We start from the raw sequence: 21,936 nt of genomic DNA, 5'->3' as shown, positions 1-21,936 counted from the left end.
TATTCCTAAAGCACTTTGGTGGGTGGGCTCTGCAACTGTATCTTAGGCACCCAATGCATGTACGTCTACAGATAGGTAGGTGTCACCATCCTCAGACCCCTAAGGCAGGAGATAGGTGGTCTGGGGGGAGCTTCAGCCCTCAGTTCCCTGTTGTGGGTCAGTGAGGGCTCTGTTTAATAGGCAGAGATATCAGACCTGGGAAAGTTGTCTTTCCAGTAATCTGCTAAAACAATTATAGTCAGATCCCTATCAGAATTGCCTTTGCATTATAATAGCCACCTTGTTCCCTGTAGGGATGAAAGCCCAAGACTGTGGATCTCATATGCTTGGCTGGAGCTGATTCTGTATTTTCAGTCCAATTTCGGGAAGTCAGGGAAGGATTTTTGGTCCGTGGGTTTTTTGTAGCTGCTTCTCTCAGGCCAAAAAAAACACCCCACAAACAACAAAAAAACTGCAGAGCACTTCAGTCTCTGGCTCAGGAAATTCCAATGTTAATGAAGCCGCCTGGGAAGGGGATGGGAGGGATCAGATAGATAGGAGAGAGTAGCACCCTGGAACATAGACAAAGTTACTTATCTTGCTCGGTGATGACTGTTTTATCTGAGATTCCCGAGGCGCGTGTAGCCTGTGTGTGTTGGCTGGGTCGAGATTGCCCCCGAGGGTCAGGCCCGCATCCTTTGCTTGTGCTGTCTCAGATGCCGTGCTCAGTTCCTCCGCTCCCAGTCCAAAGCCCAGCGCCAAGGTTCCCTGGCTGGGATGCCACACTCCAGGCTCCAAAACCAGTCACTGCCTCCCAGTGACTTCTCCTCCTGTCAGCCGCGTCGCTGCGCTGCCTGCGTGCACTGGCTGGGCTTCCCCCAAGGTCACTTCTGGGGGCTAGGGTTGCATCCCGTGTTTGCGCCATCTCAGGATGCTGTGCTCAGCTCCCCTGCACCCAGTCCAAAGCCCGGCGCCAAGGTTTTCTGACTGGGACGCTGGCTCCAGGCTCCGAAAACAGTTGTTGCTTCCCCATGGTTGCTCGTTCTCAGTCTCTGTCACTCAGGTCAACTCTTTAGATCTGTGTTTGATGGTCAGGGTTCATAGATTGTCATGTATGTGATCGATTCACTTGTTTTTCCGAGTCTTTGTTGCAAGAGGGATCCAAGGTAGCTTCTACCTAGTCAGCCATCTTGGCCCCGCCCCCATATTCTCATTATTAATGGATGTTTGCAGCTGTTTCTTCTCATTTTGAGTCGTGCCACATCAGCACATGAAGGTCCCCAAAGCTTGACTCCAACCTTGTCATTAAGGTCGACTCTACTTTGAGGAGGCAGCTCTTCCCCAGTAGTCTTTTGAGTGTTTTCCAACCTGGGGGGTTCATTTTCCGGCACTATATCAATGTTCCATTGCTATTCATAAGGTTTCACTGGCTAATTCTTCTCAAAAGTAGACTGCTGGGTCCTTCTTCCTAGTCTTAGTCTGCAAGCTCAGCTGAAACCTGTCTGCCATAGGTAACCCTGCTTATATCTGAATACCAGTGGCATAGCTTCCAACATCACAGCAACATGCAAGCCCCCACAGTATGACAAACTGATAGATATGTGGGAGTTGCAGGTTTAGACACTCATAAGAACTCCTTTCTATGTAACTGTAATATTGTAAAGGGTGGTTATTATTTTTTATTTTTAGAGTTATCTTAGACAAAACATAGAAGGTTTATAGTTATAGAATATTAATGCTATCCGTATACCTTGCCAATATACAAGTAGTGGTGTGGTGGGTTAGGAGTTGTGAGTGCAGAAGTAATGGAGGGAGATGCTGAAATACATTAATTTTCTGGTCTAACGTGGTGGTAGATCAAAGTATTAGAGTAAAAAATTGATGTATCAAGAAAGAGTTTTAAATATATTATTATAAACTATAGAAGGTGAATGTGGTGGAGTATTTTGGATGAGGATAGTGATAATTGTGGCACAATATGAAAAATGTAATCAACGTCATTGACTTGTAAAGTGGAAGACGTTGTGTTGGCAGATGTTTTGGTGTGCATGTTTTCATCACAATAAAGAGAAAGAAAAAGGAAAAAGAAAGAAAAAAAAACACAGCTGTAAAGGCAAGCCAGCAGAACTAAAAATAAATATTTCTAGCAGGGATTGGGAATTGAGGAAGGACAGAGAGAGGGGCAGTGACATGAACAAAGGCTTTTATATTTGTTAGTTGGGAGTCAGCAGGTCTTTTTAAAGTTGACAAAGCAGGAAGCAGAGGCATAAGCATATTCTCTAATAACTTCACCATCCTGTATGGTAGCCATTAGCCGCATGTCGCTATTGAATTGTTAGAATTTGGCTGGTATGACTGAAGCACTATTTATTTAATTTTAATTAATTAAAATTTATAGCCACATGTGGCTGGGATGATCGTATTGGACAGCACAGATACAGAACATTTTCATCATCACCGAAAGTTCTGTTACACAGCACTCTGATCTAAAGTTTGGAAGACAATTATCAGAAGAATAAAACCCAGAAATTATTAAGGATGGTCAGTTCTTGGCACTGAGGCTGAGGGGAGATGGTGGGAGGCTTTTACTCTTCATATTATGCCTCCTTTATGCGTTGAATATTTACTATATCATATTTTGTTATATGCCTAGAACTTTCACCTCAACATTGGCTACAACAGTCCATTTCCAAAGGATTTTTATAACAGTTTTTTGGTTTAGGGTTTTGAGTGAGACTTATTCTTACAAATTCTAATAGTCATATTTAAACATAAGTTGTTAAGAGCTCCAACTTTCCCTATTTTCTACCTACCATCTGTGGCTTTGATAAAATAAAAAAAAATTATTCTAGTTCACAAAATTGAATTGTTTATCATCTTCCAGACTATAGCTTTACTTCTTAAAGGCTTGATCCTTTGATTTCTCTGATCCCTAAAGAGAGTTGTTAAATTTCCTTGACAGTTATTAAAGTTAGAACTTCTCAGAGAGGAGGTGGAGGGGCATTTGTTGGGGCAGCAGGTGGCATTTGAATGTCTCCACGTAACAAGGAGTTGGCAATGCCATTTCATAGAAGGAGTGCTCCATGTAAGGAGTTGGCAATGCTACTTCATACAAGGAGTGCTTCATGTAAGGAGGAGCTGGCAGTGCCATTTCATAGTGAGTGCTCCATGTAAGGAGTTGGCAATGCCACTTCATACAGGAAGTGCTCTGTGTAAAGAGGAGTTGGCAATGCCATTTCATACAGGGAGTGCTCCACGTAAGGAGGAGTTGGCAATGCCATTTCATACAGGGAGTGGGAGACAATGTGTGGGGCACATGCACATTTCAATTTACATTTTTCAGCATTTGGCTTTTTGGTAACAAAGAGTATCTGTTACTTTTCTAGTTAAGTAAAACCAATAAAAAGTAAAACCAATAAAAGGTGGGTTAAATACAATAAAATTGCTGTTTGACTCTAACCTTTTAGGAAAAAAAGACCAAAGTCTCTGATAAGGCCTGTAAGGTCCCTTACCAACACATTTCACACTTTTTCCCCTTTAATCTCTGCCTTACAATCTGACATTCTTTTAAATTCTTCCTATCCCTGGCTTTTGCACATGCTGGCTTCTCTATGAGTTGGAATCGACTCAGTGGCAATGGGTTTTTTTTTTTTTGGCTTCTCTATCTGAATTGTCTGACTTCGACCCAAATCTTTTTCTGAAGGTGTGGGAGTGATATGGCATTTTGACTAGTTACCTCCCCTACATCCTTCAGGCCTCAGCTTAAACACTGCTTCCTCAGAGAACCCTCTGTGGCAGCCTGTATGTTCCAAAGATGGTCTTAACTATATCTCCCATCCGGTGTCCTCTTTCTGCAGTGTGACCTTGCCACGCCCTCACCAAGAGGAGATGTTGATTTCTGCATCCCCTTGAACTGGGCAGGCCTTTGTGACTTGCTTGAAGAATAGGATGCAGCAGACGTGGCATTCTGGCACTCTCAAGAGGAAGCCTCAAGAAGACTTGCAGCTTCCAACTGGGTATCTTGGAACACTCACCCTTGGGATGATCTTTCTTGGAACCTAGCGACTTACTCTGAGAAGTCCAAACCATATTGAGAGGTGATGTGCAGGTGGCCCAGCCAACAGCCCAAGCTGAGCAACCTGCCAACAGCCATGCCAATGAGCTATCTTGAAGGTCCAACCCATTCAGATGACCACAGCCCCAGCTGACATATGACTGCAACCGCATGACAGGCCCCAAGCAAGACTTGTCCAATTGACCCCAGTCAACCCACAGAGCCATGAGATAATATTGTCTTAAGACACTAGGTTTGAAGGGTTTTGTAACAGAGCACTAGACACCCAGCACATCTTCCCAAGACAGGCGAAGGACCCATTAACACTCCCAAAGCATCACGTTTCCATAATAACTAATGGTAATAATACAGCCTGTCCACTCTGAGCCAGGCACTGGTCTAAGTTCTTTAAAAATTTTATTCAGTCTTCACAAGAGCCCTGTGAGGGAAAGAGGCATTTTTAATCCTTTTTAAGCTACAGAGGCAAAGTAGGTTAAGAACACCTCCCTTCAATACTCAGCCAGGATGTGAATCCAGTAGCCTCTTGGTACTGCCTACTCAGAGCACTTCCTGTGGTTTTTAATAGTACCTGTATCTTTGTAATTATTTGGTTAAATGTCTCTCTCTTTCCAACTAAACTGTGAGCCCCATGGGAGCTGGGAACGTGTCTGGTTTTGCTCACGGTGAATCCCGTGTCCAGAATGTGTTCAGTAAGACAGGTAGACCATGGTGGCTTCTAGGGAGCTCATGTTCAGCAAGAAAGGGATAAAATGCCAATTGTTTCATTGTTCTGTATAATACCCATCTTGTAGTTCAGAGGCGAAGTATGTATGTGGAACTCAGGAGAGTACAGCATAATGCTTGGGAGTGTAATCTGTGAAGCAGACAGATCTGGGTTTAGATGTTAACATGAACACTCTGAGACCTTGAGTAAGTTAGTTAACCTGTCTATAGTCATCATTTATTCATGTCTAATATCAGATAAATACCTTCCAGTTGTTGAAAGGATGAAATGATATGCAGTGACTTAAGCACAGTCCTTTGCACACAGCCTCAACAAAGAGGTCCAGTGCCAAACATAATAGGAAATTCTTTCGAATAACTGAAAATGTTAAGGAGCCCTGGTGGCGCAAGTGTTAAGTGCTGGGCTGCAATCCGAAATGTTGGCGGCTCAAACCCACCCAGCAGCTCTGCAGGACAAAGACCTGGCAATCTGCTTCCATAACGATTACAGCCAAGAACACCCTTTGGGGCAATTCTACTTGTCACATTAGGTTGTTATGAGTTGAGAAACAACTCGATGGCACCTAACAAGAAAAATGGAAAATGTTGTCTGCTCCTATCAAACATTAATCAAGACATGAGCAACCACTGAAAATGCTAGAAAGATATACCCAGCTTGAGCATTCTCACTCAGTGGGTGGGTAAAGCAGAGCTATGCTGTGAGTGTACTAACATTTGCCTTTCTAATGTATTGACTAAACACTTAATTAAAGATCTAACAAATTCAAAGCACCTTACCATACACGATGAAGCTACAGGATGAAGCTTTCATATGGAAACATTTGCAAGCTGGATGACGTCTCCCCATTGAGCGCATGCATGTCCCAACTCCGTGCACGTGAAGAAGAGCAACCTTCAGCAGATTTAGGTAACACCTAACCGAAGAAGACCTCTATCCCCATGCCCTGGCCTCTGGGGCACACCTGCCCGGAGATGAAGGAGGTAAGCATTTTGGGTTTACAGACCTTCTTTCCCACTATCCAGAAGCCACAGCTGCTAAAAGCAGATAACAGGCCAATGCAGAAAACACACCAAAGCCCATGGACATCTTAAGTAGAGGATGGATTTAACAAGAATGTGCAAAGAGGAAGGAGAATGTACTTGGCGTGTTCACAGATGCCTCAAGATTTACTCTGTGGACATGCCGTCAACACGAGTGCTGGAAATCTGAACCCGGCTTGACTCACAGGTTGTCAGTGTGGCCTTTTATTTCCATTGAGCTGAGAGGGTGTTTGCCAGTCTCTGTGCATTTTCGTCCAACTCTTCCTGATTCTGTGTCCTCAGCGCCTTACCAGTTGTTTTCATCTTGCTTCTGATCACACTTTCCCCCGAACTGTGAGTGATGTGCAGAAGTACACATCAGCCCATGTAAGAGGGCGTCATTTGCATCTAGGACAGGTACCTTAAATGGGCGCCCCCACGTAAGGAATGCAGATGACATAAGGAAACTATGTTATCCCAGCTGTCACAATGTATGAAACCCAGGTGTGGGCTTTCCGTTTTTGTTTGATTAGTGGGGGTTATAATAAGGCCTTCACAGGTTCAATCCCAGAGCAGGCCAGCTGGTTTTCTGCAAGGTAAAACTGCTTATAAAGGTCATAAATTGTAACCTTGGCCCTAGCCAGCTTGATAGATTTCAATGGGAGAAAGAGAAGAGAATAGCTCAATGAGCCCATGAATACATAGATCGATGAGCCCATGAATGCATGCTCCACTGACTGGGGTCATCATGTTAAATGAAGGTTGGCACAATACTGGGACAGGACCTGGGCAGACTCAGGAGAAGCCCTGCAACTTTGGGAACAACCCCCAAAGCAGTGTGTCTGCTTTTTTCCATCACTCAGCTTATTCCTTTGAAGAGATGTGTCAAAAGAAGGTTGCCTTTGTAGTGCGGCACAGCAGAGCTCCCAATACCACCCCTAACTGACTCCATGACACCGGGCAGTGCATTTTTTTTTGTCTGCAACTTGTGCATCTGGAAAAGAACGTGTCAGACCAAGTGCTCTCATAGGCCCCTTCACGTCTAAAATTTGTGGATTCTAAGCCTGAATAAACTACTGCAAATTAAACGATGAGTTATGTGTCAGAATCAGCATTTATACGGTGCTTGCCGTTACTGTAAGTGTACCAATTTTTTTCCCCAATTTCATTATACTTTAAAAGTCATTTTCTATGATTTCTGGAGTTTCGCCTTGAATTGAATATCACTATTTACTTACCAGCTATGTTCAAGGATTGCTAACAATAATCTAAATGACACATAACTTTATTTCTCATTCTATAAATCTACTTTTAATTCTTTGCTATTTTCTACTTTTTTTTTTTCTTGTAGAGTTAATCTCAAAGTTAGTCTACGCTACTGGCTGGCTGTTAGCTGGGGTGTGCGCAGACCCCTGTTATCATTCATGTGACAGGTTTCATTTTCTAACTGGAATTACATCCATAAGAAGGGGCAGTGAAGATGGGTACCTTAGAATAAGCAAACTGTTAGAATGCAAATGACAAGAACGGAGCAAAGGAATTATTTTTTAAAAGGTTATTGAGGAGCAATTGGAAGAAATGAACTGACTACATCTGCCTGACCATCTCCCGAACTGTAAGAAAATAACTGTTAAGATAGCAAGCTGAAGCCTGCACACCCTTATCTGGCTCACGCACTTGAATCACTGAAAAGAAAATGGACAAATAGAAAAGTGGCTGCTGAAGACTTCGAGAACGTTTAATCTTCTGAAATTTGAAATCTACTTTGGTTTGGGAGCAGTGGTAATTAGGCTGCAGGGTCCAGTATCGCTTCAAATCTAGCACCAAGTTTCAGTGACTTGAAAAATAAAAGCTTGGATTAAAAACTCAGCTGGCTGTAGGAAAGCTGCACCTGCTCAGCCCCTCTACCTGCCTTCGACTTACGTGGGTGCCATCTGATGGCATGCTTCACTAGGGTGCTAACGCAGAAGGATCAAGGGGACGCTGTGGGTGTCTCGGTTTGCTTTACAGCCAGTCAGCTACCATTACCTAAACTGTCAAAAGGTTATAAAAGGAAAATAAAGTCAAGCCAGACAAGTACCTTAGTTTTGACAAAGCTGCTCAACAAGTGACTGGCTCCTCGTGACACAATGATTAAGCACTCACCTACTAACCGAAAGGTTCGCGGTTCGAACTCATCCAGAGGTTCCAGGGGGAGAGACCCAGCGATCTGTTCCTGTAACAGCCTAGAAAATCCTCTGGGGCAATTCTACCCTGATACATGGGGTTGCTGTAAGTTGGAATCGACTCAACGGCACCTAACGACGAGAGTAGACAGTATTTTGAGCTAGAAGTTTTTAAAGTTTCATTAAAAAGCATGTACTGCTATTGGAGAAATATCATAAAACATCTTTTTAATGTGAACACTACTTCACACAATGAAAAACTATTTACAATGTGTTGCTTCCAGATTGGTTGCTTTTACATGGTATGGATTCCCATTTGCTGACGTAGCACGTGTCTTCAGCCAGGGAGCTTCAGTCCGATTGCACGTTTTCCTTGTACGTGATGGCTCTCCAAGGTGCCCTGGGAATTTAGGGAACCTGCCCGATTACATTGTCCTTAGCAATTGTGGCTCAGCAAGCACACCACCAAAATCATCTACAACCCAGAGACCCTGGCAATCACACATAAGTAAAATGTACACGTTAGTTTTTTTTTTTCCTCCAATAAATACTAACTTGACGATCCAATCCATTTTCATCTTAAGAAAGTTTTCAGTTAGGAAAATGTCTGTTTCTCAATGGAGCTAGAGAGGATACTCTTCTTCACACCGGAACTGAGTTATGATGTCTTTGTATACAAATATAGCATGTTTTGGCCAGGAATATAATTTCTTGTCAAGGAGTTTATTTGCCTTCACACGCAGGATTGCTACATACATTCACAGTTTTAACAGACTGTAATTAGCTATTCCAGTTGTGCTTGAAAATTCCAAATATTATTTTCATTAGTGAGTGCAAAGCAAACGTCCCATGTGACTACAATTGGTCCTAGAGTTATGAACTCCATAACGATTGATAGAAAGTTCCCTCATTCTCCAGTTTCGTCCTGTGCTTTTTCAGGTATGACTTCCAGGCTCCGGCGTGGCTTCTGGGTGTCGGCGTTTTCGGTGCCTGGTTTATTCAGTCCACAGGAAACAGCAGCATAATGGATTTGTTTCAGGTTCTCCAAAGTCTCGTTCTTAGCGTATTTCAAAAGATCTGCTTGTCCCTGTAACAAAACACGCAATTAAGTGGTATTAGATATGATAGGACTTACTACTGTAGCTTGACAATATAGCTCTTTCACTGAAAGAGAAATATTTTGATTCAGCAAGAAAGTGTATTTATTTCTTATTGGCTCTGCAACTGAATAGGTCAATTTTACTAGAAAACAAGTTTGGTTTTCCAGTTTTCAACACCAGACTTAAAGAAGCCTGCTGTCTTTCTAGCCCTTTCCATCATAGATCTGTAGAGGGTTCTCTGTGTGTACATCTTTCGTTAACTGTTTGGCCAGTCTTTGTTTTTTCCTTTTAAGATTTTTTTTTTTTCTAACTTTCCATTCTGAAATAACTTTAGATCTGCAGAAGGTTACCAATGTAGTACAGAGAGGGCCTGTGTACCTCTTCCCAGCTCCCCCAAGAGCTACGTCTTACATCATTACACACAAAGGTGTAGAGTACAATATCAAAACCCGGAAACGGACACTGACATAAGGTGTGTGTAGTTCTCTGTCACTTTATCACATGTAGATTCATGAAGCCACCACTGTAATCATGACACATATAAAGATCTCCCTCTGCTATGACTTTACAGTCATACCCACGCCCCCTCCCCTCCACACCCTTAACTCTTGGCAACCACTACTCTCCTCTCTCTCTAAAGATTGTTTTTAAAGCCCACACAGCCTTCAGTAACAGTAGTAGGCACACAGTAGGTCCTCAGTGAGTACTTGCTGAGTGAAAGGATGAAGGAATGAAGTTTATACTCTGGATAAACCTTCTCAGCCAAACTGTAATATCTTTTGTGAGGGCTGAACATTGACTTGACATATATGCAGCCTAACACACGTATAGGTCCGAAAATGTGGGGTGCATTGAGGCACAGTCAGTGAGATTCTGGAATTTGAGCTGACGACGGGCCAGTGCTTTGTTGTGAGGGCTGAGGGCCATCCTGTGCATCACAGGGTATTTAGCAGCATGCCTGGCTTCTATTCACTAGATACCAGTAGCACCTCCTCAGATGTGACAACCAAAAATGTCTGCAGACATTGCCAATACCCACTGGGGAGCAACACTGCCCCTGGTTGAGAGCCACTGGGCTGACATCCCTGCCAGTGATTTCAAGGCCACTGAGAGAAGAGGTGCTGTGATGCCCCTTTGGTGGATACCCCAACATTCTCACTTGACTTTGTTCTATTTTTCCTTTCCGAATTAACCATCTTTCCACTAATATTTCTTTCTACTTAGGCTATTACCTTTCCCTCTTTCTTGTTGTCCTTGGTCACTGGCTTTTTTTTCCTTTCCTCAGGCCTTCCATTGGTTCTACTATTTTCTTTAATATTCCTCTAGGGTTTGACTCTTTGTCATATTTTTATCCTTGGTACTGTCCCTTCTTCCTTCCATTCTGTTTTTTTTCCTTTTCTTTCTGAACTGCCTCCCAAATGCATGTCCCTTTAAAGTACACCCACCCCTCACTTATTGACATGGTTAGGTTCCAAAGACCAGGTTGTTAAGTGTAAATTGGCACTATGTGAAAATGGAGAATAACCACATCAGATCACAAAATGGAGGATGACTACATCATTACGATAACTGCCGAATTACATCATTATATAACTGCCAAATTACATCATTATATAACTGTCAAACCACTGAGAATCATGGCCCAGCCAAGCTGACACATAACCATCACAGCCAGTGTTTCTCTCACCTCACGCCTCGGTGTCCATTACTGCCAGACTTACTTTGTTAGTGCACAAAATAGACAGATGTTTTACTATTGTCATATATGCAAAATGTCAGAGAGATAGTGGATACATGAGGAGTGGGTGAACTCCCATACAAAAGAGCTTGGAGCCAGCTGCAAAAGGTACCAGCTAAGGACTTACCTTGGCAGGCAAATGGATTATAATCAAATTCAGGCTCTGGTGAGACCAAACTGCAATGCAATTTTAAGCCACCATGAGGCCTGACTCCACAGAATAGTTTGCTATTTACCACTTACCATTTATAATTTGTCTGCTTTACAGAGACCCTTAATTAGTAGCTATGAATAGATGTTCCATTGCTTAGTTTAACTGAAGGAGCTTCAGTTTTGTTCATTCTTACTGATTGCTGAACTCATATATTGAAATTTCACTAGTTCTGATGTCTTTGTGTATAAATAATAGCGTATTATGCCAGGAATATAATTTCTTGCTGAAGCGTTTATTTGCCTTCATATGCGAGATTGCCAAATAAATTCACAGTTTTAATAGGCTGTAATTAGCTACTCCATTCTTTTAAATACCAAATATTATCATTATTAGTGAAAATTAGTGGATCTTTGTTTGAAATGCCCACCTGCCATTTCCTCTTGCACTTAACATGCCCCAAACTGTGCTCCTGATACCCTGCTACAGCCGCCAGCCTGCTCCTCTGTTAGGGCAACTCTGTTCTTATGGAATCTCACAGCAAAGACCTTGGTGTTATCAGCGTTCCTCCTCTTCTCCTACACCCTTTATCCCCAGGTTCTCAACACTTTTCACCACCCCATCTGTCACCACTGTGGTCTAAGCCACCACATCATTTCTCTGGGTTTACGGCAACACCCTGACTGGTCTTTCTGCTTCCCCCTTCTCAACACATCAGCCAGAGAGATCTAACTAAAACCCAAGTCAGAACATGCTTCCCTACCCCCATTAGGACCCCTCAGTGGCTCCCCATGTAGCTCAGAGTGAAAGTCAAAGTCCTTTCTCACAGCCCTATAGGGCCTGTGCCTCTGCCTCCAGCTATCCTCATCTTCTCCAGCTCCTCCTTGTCCACTCAGCCCCAATTACACTGGGGTCCTAATGTTCCTCCAACACACAGGTCCTCCCTGGCCTTAGGCCTGTGCACTCCTGGCTCCCTCTGCGGGGGAGGCGCTTACCACAGAAACACACATGGCTCGCTCCCTCATCTCCTTCAGCTTTACCCTGAGGCACGCTTCTCAGTTATGCCCTCCCTGACAGCTCTATCCACAACAGAAACTCCTGCTCCTGCCCACCGATCTCCTTTCCCCTTCCCTGACTTGCCTTTTCCATCCCCTCTACAGGTAGTCCCTGACTTATGACGGGGTTCCATTCCAAAGATTCCATCATAAGTCAGTTCTGACGCAGGTTGAATACCTCGTGTTTTTATTTATTTATTTTTTTTTAACTTCATGTTTTTTTAGTTTTAGTTATTATTGCCTCTTATTATCAGTATCTTTATAAATCATGACATGAACATCTGTGAGTCAACATCTGAGAATAACATCACCAAATCCCGTGACACAACACTGCATGTAGTACACAACATTAACAATAAGATGCACACACAAAAAAATAAAGAAGTTGTAAGTGCGGTTCGTCATAACTTGAAAACGTGATGAGTCGAGGACTACCTGTATTAACACCTGACACACTCCACTGCTCTGTGTACTGTCTGTCTCTCCTGCTCAATGCGAGCTCCATGAAGGCAGCCATTTCTATCTCTTGGTCCCTGCTGATCCTTGTGCTTAGAGCAGTGCCAGGCACACAGTGAGGGCGCAACAGATCTCTGGGAATGAATGCAATTATGTACCTAAAATGTGAAAGTCTCCCTTTTAACTGTCACATCTGCCCGAAACAATTTGTCTCTTTCTCTGCATTTATATATTTTATATTATATTATTTTATTTTTTACATAAATGGGATCAAGGCTTCTAATACTGTTCTTCAGTTTCCTTTTTTCTCACCAAAAGCCATGTCTTGACAATCTTGCCATGTCAGCAGATACAGCTTGACCACAGGGTGACAGGCTATTTAAAAAGAGGAATCACAGATGATGTGGGATAGTCACTGTGGCAACAACAGATGTCTTTATCTGACTGAATCTTAGGTCTCCCAAGCCCAGACAAGTCATGACAGCATTTTGAAGGCCTTCGGCCATTATCCAGAGCGGGCACAAAGCAGCCTCACTGGCGATTAACCTGGGTTTGGGGAGCTGCTGAACTCTGTCCACATCACCTTTATTTTGACCTATGTATTTATCTAAAGCTACACACCTGGCAGGTCTTTTTGAGTCGCATCATCTAGAGTGGGTAAAGAACAATTCTGAAAGAGGTGGTAGTGTTGTAGCTGTGTTCACATCTCACTGCTTCGAAAGACACAGCAAAGGCTACTTAAGAAACTGCCACCCATCCACACCGGGTGCTGGGTTTTGAAGACTCCTTATCCAATGCTTTCAGGCGAGAAACTCAAAGCCTGCTCGGTTTCACATATTCCACTCTGAATTTCACAACAACTCTATTTGGTTTTCATCTTGAAAGATGTGTAACAATCTTTGGTCAAAATATTTAAGGCTCTTACTTTGACTCAAAAAATGATCTTTAAAAGGCATAGCTAAGGGCGGTGGCTGCATTTCTGCGGCCCTCGCTGTGAGCCTCGGTGACTGCACTCTTTGTGGTTGTGCACGTGACTTACCTGGGACTGGATCAGCCAGGAAAGGAGGACAGCAGATGCCAACGCCACCCAGCACCCCAACTTTGCTCAACACTTGGCTAATCACCTAAACTTTTTTTTTATAATCACAGAACATGTCAGAGATTTTAACATATTAAAACTATGTCAAGGCACAACTGTTTGGGCTGCATAGTTTTCGTAACCAAAATTAACAATCACAAATCCACCGCTTTTATTTAGACACAGAGCTAAAAACAATAGGGGTTCTATACTCCAGTTAACTTTTTAAAAACCCTTTTGTCAAACTATCAATTAGAGAAAAACAAAGTTGACTTAATTCTGAGGTGGGTGATCCAGTGTGGCCACTAGCCACTCCCTGGAGCCCAGCACACACTTTCCTGCCAAGTAACACTCAGTGGGAGGGAGGAGAAAGACGAAGACACTCACACCATTCTGGTAGTCTGAAGGAGGCACAGAAATAGTCATACTTTTTTTTGTTTTAATGTAAACAGTTTGACCTCACCATGTCTGGGGCCCACACTGATATCTGGGCTGTTCCGGGGCTGAAGGTCCCAACCAGAGAAGGTTCACCTGGACAGGTGTGGACTAGGCAGCCTCCTTCTGGGCTTCCTTGTCCACTTGGGAACACAGAGAGGAAGAGAGCAGATACCATCTGTCTCCCATAGGGATAAGACTGACTCCGGGATAAAGCAAAGGGGGCAGATACTTGAAGGGCATGACGGCCCAAAATGAAGAAGACAGACGGTTACCCTAAGTGACTCTGACACCAACCCACATGCTGGACCCTTGCTTGGTAGTTTGATTTGCACATGTCTTTCGTCTCCAGTGAAACCATCGTGCCTTCTCTTTCCTGTCACCCTACAGATCTCCAAGGGGCACCCTCAGCGTCACTCTGAGGTGATGATGGCATGCCAGTACAGGCTTCCTCTGCTGTCCCTCACCTGAGCATCTTCTGCAACTAAAATCAGGGAATTTAACCTGCAAAACCCTAACGCGATCTCATGGCCATGAAATAAACGCCAGGTTGGCAGGAAGTCAGAGGTTCTTCACTGGTTATTTATCTTGCATAGCACAGAATGAGGCTGCAAATATGGTGCCTTTTAATAAATACTCTGTGGTCACTGTTTTGGGCGATGGGAGACTCATATAGAAACTGAATATATTCCAATCTGGTATTTCATAAGAGGAGTCTCTGGGTGGTGCAGTTAATGCACTTGGCTGCTAACTGAAGGTTGGCACTTTGAGTCTACCCTGAGGCTCCTGGGAAGAAACGCCCGGTAATCTACTTCCAAAATATCAGCCACTGAAAACCCTATGGGGCATAGCTCTACTCTGACACACATGGTACTGCCATGAGTCAGAATCGATTTGACGGCAACTGCTTATTTTATAAATATTCAGGATTACAGGCCAAAGGCACAAGCCTCTTTTCAGAGTGCTATGGAAACTATTTAATATTGTATTTCTTAAAGCCACAATTGAGCACAAAAGGGGTGCAGATGTAATCACAGTCATAAGTTTGAAACCACAGGCTATGATATGTCAAAAGTTATGTATGCAGGAATGTCTACCAGCAAAGCCTTTTGGAAACAAGAGTTACCATTTACTGAGTGACTACTATGTGCCAGGCACTGTATTAAGCCCTTGACAAAGATTATCTCATGAGAGTCTCTTAACTGCCAGAAAGGTGCAATTACTATCCCATTTTATAAATGAGGAAACTGAGTTTAGAGAGATTAAGGGCCTTGTATAAGATAGAGTCTAAGCAGAAAACGTTTTGTTTTCTTTTTGGATAAACTAAACCATGGGGCACAAACTAAAGAGTTGAACTCTACATGTTACATATTATACCTTAAAGCAAGCAGAGTGAAACAGCCCACCTTTTAAAATACCCAGCATATCAACAACTGTGCAGACAATTCACTCTTCCTCTGCTTAAACCCAGGAAGAGTTATACCGATCTCCAATTCACATTTGTTGAAGGAGGAATGAGTAAAAAGCTGAATGAATGGGCTGCAGGAATCTTGGCTACTGATTCTAAATCTTCCACTCATCACGCATTGACAGCTCCCCTCTCAAGAGGGCTTCTGAGGCCGGCTGAGAACGTAGCACATTAATCAGTTAAGGGAAGGCTGTGACCTTGGCCAGCCCTTCCTACTGAATTTCAATAAACTTTACCCTTGAAAAAAGATTCCTGATCATCAGAGTCACCTAAACCTAGAGCAACAGGGAATGTTTATTAAATATTAAATTTGTTTGAAATAGTCCATTATTTTTTCTGTACTTTTGCTTCCCCTTCTGTACCCTACATGTCCGACAGGAGTGGAACGTGTTGCCAGTAAACTTGCCTCACAACAGCAGGAAGCCTGTCTTCCCTCACCCAAGGGTTTGACTTCCACCCTTTAAGGGTTAAGGAGTATTGACAGAGGTGATGTAGGGGCTCTGTGTGAGAGTAAATGAATAGTGATGTAAGCATGCTTCTTAGTCCTTGATTTGTTCTTAATCTAAAGAGATGTTTCGATTGCACAATGCAGTGTCTTGATTATGCAAGCATGGAAAGACAGTGAGTTGATCTGAGGGCTATCATTGCCCCTTGATTTTCTCCTCACCTTTTTGCGCATATTTTGGCTACTTCATCACATTAACAGTGATTCTTCAATTTACCAATGATTGTGCTCAAAAGTTTGTACAGTGGTTGATCATTTTCGATTTTAAATGTAAGGTTAAAGTTAATTTACACCAGAATGAATGCCTTTCTCCTCAGATGAGATGTTTTATTTAATTCAACAAAAATGGAGGATGGGGTGCACTCAGGCAGAACTGTGGTGGAGGTGGTGTCTGAGTTGGGCTTTGACAGAGAGCAGGAAAGGATTTCAGCAGGTCAAAGGCTGGGGAGGATGCTGCCTTCCATACCAAAGTGACCACGACTCCAACAAATGATGCCTTAGAGCCTAACCATCATTTCTAAGTTCTAAGCTTTCTAAGTTCCAATTCTGAATACATCTCCTCTGCTACAGACCTGGCCATGGGAAGGGCGAAATGCATCCTGGTGGTGAGCAGGTGGGAGAGGGACCTCACCTGGCTCAGAGCTGGTCACTCTGATGGCAGAGATGGGGGGAGGGGTTCAGGAGAAAGGCAGTGTGAGTCTCAGCACAGCTATTTGAGCCCCTAGGCAATGAGCAAACCATAGAAAGCAGTGGGGGCAAGCAAGTTTCTGGCTGAGGAACAAGGGCCAGAGGTGAGGAAAGTGAGGTACAACTGCACAGAGGGGGAAGTGAAGGGTCGGGGGACACTGAGATGAGCAGGGCCAGACTCCTGAGTGTGAAAGGCCCCAAAACACTAGTAAAAACAGAGCACACACATAGGCGCTTCCTTCTCACTATTTCTTTTAAGCACACCTTTTGTATAATCGAACATTAGCTGAATAATCAACAAATTCCACATTAGGGAGAGCCAAATGTTTGAGGTGCTGTGTTTTAAATGGATCAGAAAGAACAGCCTGTCTGATGATAATCGCTATTGCAGTTTGATTTTCTGGACCATTCTGGAGAGTTTTCACATACTAAATACAGAAATGGAATTCAGTCAATTACAGTTTTTCAGGGAAACAGACAACATAATGCACCACCTATAATAAATAAAATAACTAAAAGATATTAGCATCGATAATGAAAAGCAGTCATATGTAGACGGTCACGGTAATTTACAGAAAGGAAAGAGATGTTAGTCTTCAAAGTAAATACTGTATCTCAGATAAAAACGAAGGAAATCAAGATTAATGTCTTACCAGGCACAAAATCTATCTGATTTATTTATTTTTTTTTGGCAGGAGTCTTAACGTTTCTAAAAAGAACAAATCTCTGTTTTCCCGGGTTTAGTTTCTAGTATTCTTTCTGAGGTAGAGTGGTCTAAGGCCGGGGGGAGCTAGTTTGACAGTAATTCATCTGGAAAATATCTTGGGTTGTTACAGCTTACTGTAAGTCCAAGATACAATACAGATGCTGTAAAAGCCAACATGATTTTGACCCGTTATTAACAGTAAGATAACGTTCAGACTGTGGGCAAAATCAGACCTACTAGTCTCACTATGGGCTGACTGGACCACCCTGCCTCTGAAGTATGGTGGTAATTCTGGCTACCGCATTTTATGAAGGGCACGGACAAACCAGAGCCGTCAGAAGACCATGGGAAGAGATGGAGTGGGGCCTAGAAACCATCCCATCCAAGAATCTGTGGAAGGTTGAGCACGTCTGACCCAAATCAGTGAGATGACCATTCTCAAACATATGAAGGCATGCTGAAGAAGAGAATAGGATCATTTCATGCTGCGTTGAGGGCATTATTATAATTAGTAAGTAGAAGAAGTTATAAGATGACAAATTCTATATACCATAAGACAGAACATAACTGAAGTTGCATGACAATGAGCAGGCTGGCAAGGGAAGTCGATAACTTCTTAACTTCGGAGGTATTCTAGTGCAAGTGGTAGGCGGTTGGATTTGATGGATTTATGGTCTTGTGAGACCAAGTCTTACAACGCCTCCCACGCCATTCTAAGGGAAACTCCTTTATTCACAGTTTTTGTCACTGTGGTCGATTATTTGCAAGGATGACCACCAGTAATTCCTCCTAACCCAGTATAGGTATGTTACTCCTTCAATTAAGAGATAGGGTCCATTTCCTCTTCCCTTGAATCTCGGCTGGATGTGAGACTTGCCTTAATCAATAAAACATAGAGGAAGTGATGCTCTATGAATTTGAGGCTTTTACAGATCTGGGTTCTGATTTTACTCTCTTAGAATTCAGCAGCCATATAAAGAGGCTTGGGTGGGACTACTAAATAATTATGGACTATGTAGAGAGAAAAGAAGAAGGAGACAGAGAGAGAGTGGCCTAGCTAGGCCCCAGCCATTCCAATCACCCCAGATGAGGTATCAGCCATGTGAATGAAACCATCTTGGATGTTACAGCCCCAGCTGAGTTCCCAAATGAATAAAGCTTCATGAATAATAGCAGCTAACACCATATGGAACAGAAAGACTGTCCAGTTGAGCTCAGCCAACCCACAGGATGAGGAGAATAATAAATCATTGTTGTCTTAAGTCACCTATTCTGGAGTGGTTTGTTATACAGCAACAGATAACTGAACCAGTCATTTAAGAAGACCATATTTTATACCATGTGACAATACATTTCTGGCCACAGTGGACTGAATCCAAGGGTACTTTACACGAGACAAGGCTTAAAACTTTAGGACCTCTGGTCTGGAGCTAAAATGACAGGCTCAGCCAGTAAGATTTCCTCTCTTTGGAAAGTGAACTAGGAAACATGGGGGGGGGGGGAGCTTATAAGGTGCAGTAAGGGCCAGACCAAGCCAAGGCCAAGTTATAAAGCAGCAGAAACTGAGTGAGCAGAGAGAGCTGATTGGCAGAGGGAGAAGAGCGAGCAGATGCACAAAGACAAGCAGAGAGACAATAGGCCTGCGGAGAGAAGTAGCTACCTCTGGAGTGGCCTGGGTTCTGACAACTTTCCATGAGGCTGGACTGCAGTTTCTGGTCTCAGAGTCCCCAGAGTCCCTGTCCCTCTCCTGCCCCTCCTGCCCCTGCTCTGAGAACAAGCCTGAGTGAGTGTTTGCTCCTTGTAACCAAAGCAGAGTGATTAAGACAGGACTCTTCTGTGTGAGATTCTATCATTTTAGGAATGGTAATGAATGAAAAGAGTAAAAATTATCACTATTTTAACAAGTAGGAAATAAAGGTAAGAGAAGTTCCTGATTAAGCTGGTCGACTGAAAATGCATTAGAGAATATCCTTCCTACATTCCTGATGAAATGAGCAAGAACAGTAAAGATCTGTAAAAATAATACAAGATAAAACAAAAAACCACCAGCAACAACCAAAGGGGCATAACATAATTTGTGTAACGAACTTCTAAAATATGCAGTAGTCATACTGACAAGTCATAAAAATCTTGAAAATTCTTCCTAACACCCAAAAACTGGAGAGATGCAAACTGAGCATCTTTCTCTTTTTACTTTTGTTAAATGAAACAGCAGAAGAGAGATCATTAGACAGGAGATGGGAAGGAAGAAATGACACAGAAAAAGAATAGAGCAGACATACAACTAGAAAATGGAACAAAATATGTCAAACAATAATTTTCAGACAGTAATCCCTGAGAGAAGAGACACAAAAAGGGTGTCCAGTTCACAGCCTGAAAGTATCCAAGCTGCAGTGCAAGAAGGGGAACCCAAACAGAGTCCTTGAAAGTCTCACTGAATTGAGAAGACGGAGTCTGGAGGTCAGAGTAGCTAGAATTTTAGGGGCAGAGTAGTGGAGAGGAGGGAGCTAGAAGAGAGATATTGAGAGATTATTAAATAACTCAGAGATATGTTGCAATGTTCCCTCAAATTCTGCCCGAGTAGTGATCTGTGTTTACATGTAAGGAAATTACCAAGGCCAGGGAATGAACCACCAGAAAGAAGCAGGTAAAACAATCCTCAGAGCTCACACAGGGCCACCCAAAGTAGAAAAAACTAATACACAGGCACCAGGTAAAGTTCTCCAAAGGCAAGGCCAAGTTATAAAGGAGCAGAAATTATGAGTGAGCAGACTAGAGGAAGCTAACTGGAATAGGGAGGAGAAAGGAGCAAATACACATAGATAAGCAGAGAGACCACAAGCCCACTGGAGACCAATGGAGAAAAGTAGCTCTCTCCAGAGTTGTCTCAGTAGTGGGGTCAAATTAGCCCTAGACTAAAGACTGTTCTGGACTTTCCCTAACAAAGCTTTAAAAGTAAGTCTTGAAAGACTCAAACTAACTCTGAGTAACTTAACTATGAATCAAGACAAAGCCAGAACCAAGCCAACAATATTTAAAAGAATACAACAAAAAAATCCTGCAGTAAACAGTGTAAGACTCGCAATGTCTGGCACGCAATATAAAATGAGCAGGTATGCAAAGCCGCAGGAAAATTGGACCCGTAACTAGGAGAAAAATCCATCAATCGAAATAGAACCAGAAATGGTAACATTAGTAGACAAGGTATTAAATCAACTATTGTAAGCATATTCTATATGTAAAAAGGTAGAAGATACAAGCATGAAAAGAAATGGAGATATTAAAAAAAATACTCAAATTAACCCTCTAGAAATTAACAATATATGAAATAAAAAATACTCTGGGTAGGATTAACGGAAGATTAGATACTGCAGAAGACATACCAACATTGCTTTAGATACACTTACAGACAAAACAATTATTTAAAAAAAAAAATTAAAGACAAATGAAAAAGTATGATTTATAGGACAATATAAAGTAGCCTGATACATGTATAACTGGAGTTCCAACAGGAGAGAAAAGATGAGACATAAAAAATGAACACTGAAATGACACTGAAGAAACAGTGGCTGAAAATTTTCCAAATTTGATGAAAACTATAAACCCACATATCTGAGAACCTCAACAAGCCACAAGCAGAAGATACATAAAGAAAACCACACTAAGGCCTTTATAATAAATTTTAAAGAGCTAATAAAATTAAAAAAAAAAAAAAAGATGCTCAACAGCATTAGTCATTAAAATGAAAACCACAATGAAATACCTCTATACATTCACTAGAATGGCTAAACTGACAATATTAAGTGTTGATGAGGATGCAGAACAACTGGAACTCTCATATGCTGCTGGGGGAATGCAAAATGATACAGCCATTTTTTTTATAAAGCAGCTGGCAGTTCCTTTAAAGTCAGACATACACTTACCATGTGACCCAACGATTCCACTCTTATTTTCCCAAGAGAATCATACCAACAAGACATACGCTAACACAAAGACATGCATGTAAACATTCACTGTAGTTTTATTCATAATAGCTAAAAATTGGAAACAACCCAATGTCTATCAACTGGTGGATTATAAACAAACTATGGTACATCCACAAAACATAATACTATTCAGCAATAAAAAGGAATGAATTATGAAGAAGATATAAACTTGGATGAAACTCAAAAGCATTATGGTAAATGAAAGAAGCTAGACACGAAAGACTGCATACTATATGATTCTATTTATATGACTTCATTTATACTCCATTATAAGATACCAGGAAAACAGGAGTCCAAAGGACTAACGGACCACATGAACCACAGCCTCCACCAGCCTGAGCCCAGAAGAACAAGATGGTGCCTGGTTACCGCTACCAATGGCTCTGACAGGGATCACAACAGAGGGTCCTGGACAGAGCAGGAGAAAAATGTAGATCAGAATTCAAATTCACAAAAAGAAGACCAGACTTACTGGTCTGACAGAGACTAGAGACTACAGTCCCCGGACATACTGCTAACTCAGCAAGGAAGCTACTCCCGAAGTCTACCTTTCAGCCAAAGATTAGATAGGCCTATAAAACAAACAACAACACACATGAGGAACATGCT

At 42.4% G+C, this 21,936-nt stretch overlaps 1 protein-coding gene across 2 annotated transcripts in view; it reads right to left on the bottom strand.

Moving 5' to 3' along the window:
• Positions 1-2,375: 2,375 nt before the first annotated feature.
• The window catches only part of PLCL2 (phospholipase C like 2), a 218,726-nt gene continuing 199,165 nt past the window's right edge, over positions 2,376-21,936 (bottom strand). The window contains exon 6 of one of the 2 annotated variants that reach the window (XM_003415738.3): positions 2,376-9,049. In XM_003415738.3, the coding sequence (XP_003415786.1) occupies positions 8,870-9,049 (180 nt within the window). In that variant the 3' untranslated portion in view covers positions 2,376-8,869. The remainder of the gene's footprint in view (positions 9,050-21,936) is intronic. The other variant, XM_064277340.1, reaches the window with a different exon arrangement.

Source organism: Loxodonta africana, chromosome 27 (assembly GCF_030014295.1).
Source record: "Loxodonta africana isolate mLoxAfr1 chromosome 27, mLoxAfr1.hap2, whole genome shotgun sequence".
NCBI lineage: Eukaryota > Metazoa > Chordata > Mammalia > Proboscidea > Elephantidae > Loxodonta > Loxodonta africana.
This window is presented reverse-complemented; position numbering and strand designations above follow the sequence as displayed.